We start from the raw sequence: 9252 nt of genomic DNA on the forward strand, positions 1-9252 counted from the left end.
GCCTGGAACTTACGTGATTTGTCAATATACCACACTGTCCCCTCTCTTCAGAGGGGCCCGGTCCCACCCTCCCACCTCTACCCATAAAGCAGCAAAGCTAGTACCCAGTCGTCTCAAAACACACACAGCGGCCAGAGATTATAAAATTTGTATTAAATTTCATATCCACAGTGGGGAAGCCATCCTCACAGAGTTAAGAGTTCTGACCCAGTAAAAACAACAATAAGCCACCCCAGTCTAGTTCAACCATTCACCGAAGACAGCAGTGGCTGGACACTGCCTCTGGACTAAGATTTTCTCCTCTTTGCTGGTGGGGGCCGGCTGGAACTGCAAGGGGACAGGGTGGGAGTCTTAGGTTCCTTGGGGGTGCCATTCTGTTTCTGGAAGGCAGCCTTCTTGACAGGCTGCTCCGGTAACTGCTTTACCTTCTCAGCCCCTGCAGTGTTCCCACAGGGCCGGTCACCGTCCTCAGGCTTGAGAGCAGCCTGGGCCTTAGAGAGGGGCTGCACTGCAGGCATTTCTGTGTCTGGGCCCTTGCGGGGAGCGTGCTGCTTCCGGAAGGCAACTTTCTTGGAGGACGGCAGTTTGGGAGACTGTTGCTTTAGTTTCCCAGCCACTGCAGCTTTTTCAGCCAGCTGACTGCTGTCCTGGCTCTTGGAGGAAGGCTGGGCTTTTGTGACAGAAGACACGGTGGACAATTCTGAGTCTGTCCCTTTGGAGATGCCATTCCGCTTCCGGAAGGAAGCCTTCTTGGGATGTTGCCGTTTCTGTGGCCTCTGCTTTGCTTCCACAGCCACTCTGGCCTTCTTGGCAGACTGGCCGCTGCTCTCAGACTTGGGGGTCACCTGCCCTTTTGGGTTGGACAAGTCTATGTTTGCAGGAGTAGATGTTGCAGAATTTCCTGGGGTTAAAATTAAACAGTTTGAGAAAGTGGGCCTCACCACTGGGTCTTGATCATTAGTGGAGAAAGTAAGCAGAGGTATTAAAACAAGGAAACTGCCTGGTGCTAGCTCCTGGCCAAGTGGTCCACACAATCTGCCTAAGAGTAGGCTCCCTGGGTTCATATTACTCAGTAGCACCTGGCCTTTACTCAAGTCATTTTTGAATTTCGTATTAAAGAGAAGGGATCACTACCCATCCTTGAGCCAAAAGATTTTTAGAGGAAGTTATGACCCCTTGAGGACAGCAGGTTACAAGACACTCTAAGGAGGTGAATCCCAAATAAACCTGAAGCACTAGGCTTTTCTTTTAAGAAAACAATTTTTTTCCATGCAGATTTGGATGAGATGCAGGAAAATAAGACTGACATATATTAAATATGTACTTTTACAGTTACAGCAGAAAAGAAAAATTACAGGAAATCTTGACATTTCTTAGAGGTGTTTACTCCGTAAACACTGAGATGGACTTTTCTCAAGAGGCAGTTCATAAAGAAAAACAAAGTCAACTCAGTAAGTCACACAGTTTGTATCCAGAGAAGCCTGCCTCTCCCTCTTCCAACTAAACCCGGGGTGACATCCCAGCATGCAGAGCCTTCTGGCCATTTCAGAAAGCCCCACCCTTCCCCTTGAGATCCAGGCCAGACTCCTCAAGATGGCTGAGAGAACAAGCTGCAGTTAGTGTGATGGGCTCAGAGAAGTGCTGCGGGTTCTGAGGAGTCCTGTGCCAAGCCAGTGCTGACAAGGCTTGGCCCAGCAGAGGTCTACTACCAGGAAGGCAACCCTCGGCCAAGAAAAGAAACCACACCCACGAGGGGAATGCATTTAATGCCCAGCAACTGCAGCCACTTGGCAGAATCAAGGAAAAGGCCTCACTCACGTAAATGCTGTAACACACCCAAACAGGGTCCAGGCTCGGGAACCACTCTAGTTGGGATAAAAGGGGTCTCTCACCCTACCATGCAAAGGCTGGAAGAGGAAGGCAAGAGACTTGGCTCTTCCCTGCAGCACACTTTATAAAAGCCTCTTCAGAGAAACAAAGAGCAAAAGGCACAAAGTGCAGAGCGCTTACCTGTTTGGGGCTGGGGGACAGAATTGGAGAATTTCTTGAACTTGGCAATAAAAAAACCATCCATGTTGTGGGTGTGGGGGTAGAAGCGGCGGGTGGAGCGCAGAGTAGGGTGGAAGCGCCTTTCCCGGAACCGGGTGAAGCCCTCCTGGCCAAAGTCTAGGCCAGTGGGCACCAGCCGCACATTCCTCTTTTTCAGGGCATAGTCTACCACCCACTCATTCTCTTCCACCTGCCAGGCGGGGAGACAGAGAAGGAAAGCAGAGCTGGAGCTGAAGGGGGCACCGAGGGATGACAACAGCCCCCAGCCCTCCCCCTCACACCGCGACAGGCCTCACCATGACGGAGCAGGTGCAGTAGACCAGGTAGCCTCCCGTCCTGGAGGTGGCGCTGACGGAGTCAATAGCACTCAGAAGCAGCTCCTTCTGCAGGTGAGCACAGCGCAGGATGTCTTTCTCATCCTGTCCCAAGATGGAGAGATGCACGGTGTTGAACTTCAAAGGCAGCCTCGGGAGAAAGGAGCCACTGACTGCTCAGAGGGCGACTCCACCTCCCACTCCAGCTCCACAAGGTTCCCCCTCAAGACATCTCAGCTGGTCCCAACTCTACCTTGTTAGTTTTCACAGCAGGGTCCTTGGAGATAACCCCAGTGCCACTGCAGGGAGCATCCAGCAGGACTCGGTCGAAGCCCCCTACCACCTGGGCAAAAGGGCAGATCAGTCAGATGTTTTTGACACCTGAACCACACCATTTATTTCCCAGGGGCAAGTCTCAATGCTGACGCCAGAAAAGGGGAGGGGACCTGGAAGATGGCTCAGGAGAGACGCGCCAGGGGGACCCCACCTTGGGGAACTGGCGCCCATCATAGTGGCTGACGATGGTGTTGGTGACTCCCAGCCGGTGCAGGTTGCCCACGACACTCTTAAGCCGCTCAGCGTTGGCATCGTTGGCAAGGATCACACCTGTGTTCTTCATCAGCTGGGCTGAAGGAGGAGGGCACAGTGCTCACCAGCAGCTCCCCAGCCTCCACACCTGCTGGCCACCCTCCAGCCCAGGAATCTGCCGGTGAAGTCTCATCCCTTCCAGGCAGACTCCACCCCCAATCAGCCGCATTCCCCACTGCCTACCCTGTAGTGAGCATGCCTCCCAGGGTGGTTTTTCCACTATTACTGAAAGCCCTTCTGATCCTAGAGACCAAGTTACTTCTTACAAGTGTTAACAACTTAATAAAATGTTATGTCTAACTACATGCTGAACATTGTCAAGGACTTCAACATGCACATCTCAACCCTCACAGCCCAAGTATAACATAATAGCCCACTCAAGCAAGAGGACACCTTGCCATGGATGACTGCGACCAGGGGCTTGGCCAAGGTCACGCGGCCAGTGAGAGGCACGCATGGGGCTGGAATCCAGGCCGACTCCAGAGCCTGTGCCCGCCCCCCCCCGAATCCTGCTGAATGCCTGCACACTGTTCCCTGAGCGCTGGCAACTCACCGAGCCCACCTACTTTCATAAGCGGAGAGCCAGGTGAACCCTAGCCCTGCCGGCCCCTCCATACCTATGTAGCTGGTCTTTCCTCCAGGTGCACAGCACATATCCAGGATCCGCTCATGTTCCTGGGGTGCCAAGGCCATGACAGGCAACATGCTGGAGGCTCCCTGCAGCATGTAGTGCCCAGCCAGGTACTCGGGAGTAGCACCTGTGGAGGAGGACCCGCTTGTGACATGCCGGGACAAGGGCAGGGGGAGAAGGGCCACCAGGCAGGGAACACTTACCAATGGGCACTGAAGAATCATAGACCACGAGTCCAGTCTTTGACCACTTGCCCAGGGGATCCAGGTTAACCCCACGATTGATTAGCGCCTGAAGATAAGAGGGATGAAGATTTTTAAAACCTCGTAGGCTACTCTACCCAGAAAGCAGATGGAGTAGGAAAACCTGGTCCTGTCGGGAGGTCTGTGGCACCATAACCCCCTAAAGCTTAGTCAGGACACAATCATTGCAAGCTCACAGAGCAGTTTCTCCCATTGCATCCACAGTGTCCTTCTCCTTAGCCTCAAGTTCTAACTCAAGGTCTGAACTTCCTCCCAATGCAGCAACTGCCAGATCCTATTCTTTTATTTCCTGGAAGTAGGCTCTGATTTTCCAAGAGGCTTAGCCCCCTTACCACATTAAAATTTAGAATTATCAGTTACACCACTTTAATTTTCAGGTTATCTTCAAGCCATGAGATATACACACATAGTGCCACACCACTGACTCTGAAACTAGAATGTTTAACCTAGGGTCCCCGAACCCTTGGAAATGATGAGCTTAAAATATTGCCTGTGCACCATTTCTAATCCCAAGGGCAGGAATCAGTTTCAGCAGCTTCTCAATGATCGACAAGGAAGACAGCTCCCACCCACTTCTTTCTGCGGCAGTACTCGTTTGTTTGTTTTGGAGAGAAGGTTGTTTATTTGGTTATTGACTTATTTATTTTCTTGTCTATCTATTATCTGTCTATCTATCTATCATCTGTTTATCTATTTATCTATCTACTTAACAGAAGTAATGGAAATTGAACCCAGGACCTTGTGCATGCTAAGCACACACATTACCACTAAGCTATATCCTCCCCGCTTCTATGGCAGCATTTTTATGGTGACACAGACATCCCAGCCCTGTCACAGGGAGCAGAGGCAGAACAGACCAGTTTCCCACTCCATAGAGGTCCTCGGCCCTGAGCCAGCCCACCAAACCCAGCATGGCACTGGGCCTGTCTAGGTTTGCTTCCTGGGATCATGCCTGTACCAAGAAATGCTCAGGTACTGAAACCCCACCCAGTCACAGGGAGGGATAAGGAAATCTCGGGGGCTCGTAGAAGTCAGCGCCTCCCCGAGACAAGCAAACCTCAAAGCCCACCCCTCACCTGAGCCAGGTCCCGGCGTCGGGTCTTCAAGGTATTGGTCCTGAGGGTGATAGGCCGAGGCACCTCATTGGCTTCCAAGAACTCCACCAGCTAGGACAGAGGACGGCAGGGAACCGGTCAGGCCGGCCTAGGAGCTCAGCCAGAAAACCAGGGAGCAAAGGGGCCAACCGCCTCCCTCACACAGGGAGAGAAGGTGAGGAAAGCACAGCAGGAAGGGCGTCAGACTGGCCCTCAGCACCTCGCACAGAGGGAAGAGGTCCATGAGCTTGCCAAGGAGGAAGTCTCCGTAGGAGTAGTAAGTGGCCAGATCCTTCCGAAGCCGCTGCAGATACTCAGATCGAGACCGACCTTCCTCCCGCTGCGTCCCGAAGTCACGCAGCACTCCCACTATATCTTGGATGCGCTTGTGAACCCGCTGCAAGTCTGGAGCCTGGGCATGTGGACCTGCTAAGTAAGGAACTGCTTCCTAATGTCCCGGGGCTGGAAACCCCCTCTCCCAAGCATCTCCCCGATCCCTGCACCGCTGCACCCAAAGGATATCTTGCTCCATCTCCCCAGTAGGGGGCAGCACAAAAGGCTCCTCCTCATCCACATTGATCTGCAAGCCATCGGCCTCTTCATCCTCTCTGGGGCCTGACTCAGGGGACACCGTCTCCTCTTCCTCCTCTTCATCAGTCTCCTCCTCGCTCCACTGGCCCCTGTTAACATAGCGGTTCACAGATCCAAACAGACACCTCCTCCTCCCCACTCATGTTTCCCTCATCCCAGCCTATTTCCTCCTTAAGAGCTTCCAAAACTCACCCAGCAGCAGCTTCCTGGGCCTTCTGCTTCCGAGCAGCCCTTTCAATGGGCAGCAACTGGAAAGAGAGACAAAGGGCTGGTGACGCAAAGCCTGCCCTTCTACAGCCCACGTGATACTTCCTGCCTCTGTGTTTTACTTTTCCCTAAATACAGATACAACTCTTAACTCCCAGAAAGAAACATATACTCTCCAAAAATGGGTATAAGATTGGCAAAACATTTCCCATCGTTGAAATAACATGACAGATTGAAAGCGTTCACTGCACTGTTCTTTCTACACCAGAGAGCACACGGGGGTGGGGAGGCAAAAGCCGCTTTTCATGTTATTGAAATTGTGATGCATTTTCAGGTTTGTTTTTTGCCTTTTCTCATTTACAGTTATATCTGTAATCTAGCTGTATTCACAGTTACAAGCGTTTTCATAGACATAATGGCCAAATGTTAATGTAGCATATGAATGAACCAGAATTCAGGTAAGCATACTGGGCATTTTGGAAGTTTGCAGTCGCTGGCAACATGGTCCACACAGTGCCTGTAAATCTCATAATAATAACTCCATGGAGAGAAGGGGGGTTATGGGAGACAGGTGCAAATGGGAACTTTCTTTTTATTCCATGCAACTCTATATTGCCTGACTTTTCCTAATAACACACTCGTATGCTAATTTTGTGATACATAAATGACTTCTTACGTCTTAGCAAATGAATCTTTATTTATATATTCTGGATCATCTTCCTAACTGGAATTACTAAGTCAAACAGAAAAGCCTTTTTAAGGTTCTTAGATACCAAATGCCATTAAGAAATCTGTGTGCATGTCTAGTCCCATCAGCAGGTCCGTACACATGTCTGCCTTGCCATGTCTGCACCAGCCGCGAGCACTCTCATCTCACAATGCACTGTCCTATAGCTCTTGTCAACTTGCACGTGTGCTGAGAGGACATAAGGCGGTATGAAAACACTGATGGAAAGTGAAAATCCTTTTTTTCTACTCAGGTTTATCCTGGTCATTGAGGAATAATCTCAAGGATCTGGAAAGACTCTAAAAAGGCAAGGATCGCTTCCTGAACACCCCAAGAAATAAAGCTCACCTCCTCACCGTCCTCCTCATCTTCATCCTCGGAGTTGGAGTCAGCTCCATAGTCATCTACCATGTCAGCATCACTGTCTTCAGAGCCCCAGAGGTCCCCCTGGTTCAACACACCGTCCTCTCCAGAGTCTCCCTCCTCGTCACTGCTATGGCCTGGTGCCGGGCGCTTCTTGCTTTGAGTAGTGGTAAATAAGGACAGGGCTCCCTTCTTACCGGGTGTCTGGACAGCTCCTGCAAAGATCCCAAAGGGTTTGAAGAATCCTGGACTCATGGCAGCCACACACTGATGGGCCCCACACTATCTACTCCCAAGAATGTCCTTGTGGCTGTTCCTTTCACTCCAGAAATGCTCAGCAAGCCCTTCCCCACCTAGGATCCAGAGGACTCCTCAAAGAGCACCCAGCCCCTATTTTCACGGACCTTTTGGTAGCTTTCCAGGCAGCGGTTTGGCCCCAGGAGACTTACTCGTCTCAGGGGCATCAGCAGAGCCCAACCTCCTCTTGGCTGCCCTGAAAAGACATAAGAATGAGAAGGAATGAGGAGAAGGAACACACCTGCCACCTCCCATTGCAGGGAAATGTGACAGCCCCCTAAGAGCCCTTTCCATCAGCACAGTCACATGGGATCATGTGGTTACAGATGAGCAGGACCAATTTAATCTGTGTAACGTAGTCTGAACACTCACCTCTTTCGAGCACGACTGGACAGCCTCTTGGAATTGTCCTCACCAGCTGTTTAAAAAACCAGGCAGAGCAATAAGTTACAGGGGAAAAGAAAAATAGCAATGGGAGAGGAAATAAAAGGGGAGAGAATTAGGACACTAGTTTTTAAAGGCAGTAGATTGTAACTCACTCCACTGTGCTCTACCAGGAGCTGAATAAGAGATAAGAGGTAAAGGAAATGATCTCCATCTGGTTGTTCATCAACCAAGTCCACACTGGGCCTCCCTCCAGACTTCTGATTTCAATAAATAGCATAGCTGCCATTCTGATAACAACACAGATTCAAAATTTATCTTTCTTCTGCCTTTTCTTTTAGTCTCAGTTACCAACACCAGAGTTTACCTTTACAACTGCTGCTTTTCATATCTTCTCCAAGAAATAAAAGGTTTAAATCTCAGCCCTATCGTTTAATAATTGTAGGCAAGCTAACCTCTCAGCATCCAACTTACTAGCACTGCCTCTCTCACAGGACACTAAAGAGAATGACATGGTAACAATGTGTCCAAAGAGTTCAATGTAATGTTCAGCACTTACCAATACCTCAATAAACTGCATCTTTCACACAAAGCTCAACACAAACTACCTGCCCGTTTTTCTCTCCCACCCAGTCTTCCACACAGGAGACAGCTCACCACCTGGGAACCAGACCTGTGCTTCCCCATCTCCATCCCCTCCACGACGGAGTTCACAGTGACTGGCCTGTCCCAACTTCCACTTGCTAAAATGTCACTCACATTTCAAAACGCATCTTTACGAAACTTTTTGAAACTCTTAACTCCGTAGGCTCCCCTCTTCCTCTGAACCCTCTCAATGTTAAACCACACCTCTCGTTGCATGACTACTTATCGCATCTTCCCTACGTCCTAAATGCTCATGAAGGTGTTTCGTTCATACATGCATACTTCGTTCATACTTACTTCCTAATAACACATATAAAGAAAATTCCACGTGAACAGAAAGGAACACACAGACTGAAAAATGTAAAGGTTACGCTACAGATGAAAGAATGGCGCAAAAGCTGGAGACTCGGTAGGAGCGGGCGCACCTGACCCTTACCTGCAGGCAAGAATTTGGCGAGTTCGGTCTCAGCACCCTTCTGTTTCCGGGCCTTTCGGCCTGGCCCCCGTTTCTCCTTCTTCGTAGGGTCCAACTTGCGCCCCATGGTCCTGGGGAAAATAAAAACGGGAGACAGGTGAGGTGGCGCGTGTCGCAAAAGAAAGGCAGGGTGCAGACGAAGCGAATCGCAGTGTAAAGGGCTTCGCCCCGACCAGAACCTCGACTCGGCAGCCCAACAGCCCCTCGAGGCCTAGCCAACCTCCACTCCACGCTGAGCCCCGGGCCCTGGTTCCCACGCCGTCTGCACAGTGTCACCCTTCCCACGCCCCAGTCCAGGTCCGCGCCTCACCTTTCCTTCCCGGAATTCCTCTAGACCCGCGCGAAGCCTCGGTTCACCTGGAAGCGGGCCCAGCCCCGAGACCGCCCTGGGCAGCAGGCGCGGGACTCCACGTGCGGCCCGAGGCCGGCGCTCAGACGCCACACCACGGAAACGTCTCACGCAGGCGCACAGCGCGCGCTCGCCTCGAAGCCCCGCCTCTTCCGGGATCTCAGGCCGCCGCGGAAGCCGGAACGTTAGTCGGCGGGCGTGGCGGCGCGGAGGGGCACGATCCCGGGGCGGACCGTGGGCGGAGAAGCGGTGCGCGCGGGGCCGTCTTCGTCTTC

General features: G+C 51.4%; 1 protein-coding gene across 1 annotated transcript; it reads right to left on the minus strand.

Moving 5' to 3' along the window:
- Nucleotides 1–132: 132 nt before the first annotated feature.
- On the minus strand, nt 133–9087 carry NOP2 (NOP2 nucleolar protein). Its single transcript, XM_064478971.1, has 16 exons — nt 8939–9087; nt 8590–8699; nt 7497–7542; nt 7232–7320; nt 6813–7042; nt 5723–5778; nt 5460–5619; nt 5160–5357; nt 4922–5011; nt 3786–3873; nt 3569–3709; nt 2851–2990; nt 2617–2706; nt 2346–2468; nt 2011–2239; nt 133–901 (listed from the first exon to the last, which is right to left on the minus strand). The coding sequence occupies exons 2-16, from the start codon at nt 8693–8695 to the stop codon at nt 288–290; spliced, it is 2400 nt and encodes a 799-aa protein (XP_064335041.1). The 5' UTR covers nt 8696–8699; nt 8939–9087; the 3' UTR covers nt 133–287.
- Nucleotides 9088–9252: the final 165 nt, after the last annotated feature.

Source organism: Camelus dromedarius, chromosome 25, assembly GCF_036321535.1.
Source record: "Camelus dromedarius isolate mCamDro1 chromosome 25, mCamDro1.pat, whole genome shotgun sequence".
Taxonomy (NCBI): Eukaryota; Metazoa; Chordata; class Mammalia; order Artiodactyla; family Camelidae; genus Camelus; species Camelus dromedarius.

Coding starts and splice junctions, on each gene's coding strand:
- NOP2 (XM_064478971.1), bottom strand. CDS start 8,695: ATGGGGCGCAAGTTGGACCCTACGAAGAAGGAGAAACGGGGGCCAGGC. Junction 5,620..5,722: donor GCCCAGGAAGCTGCTGCTGG/GTGAGTTTTGGA, acceptor CTATGTTAACAG/GGGCCAGTGGAGCGAGGAGG. Junction 5,358..5,459: donor CTGGGGAGATGGAGCAAGAT/ATCCTTTGGGTG, acceptor GCAGGTCCACAT/GCCCAGGCTCCAGACTTGCA.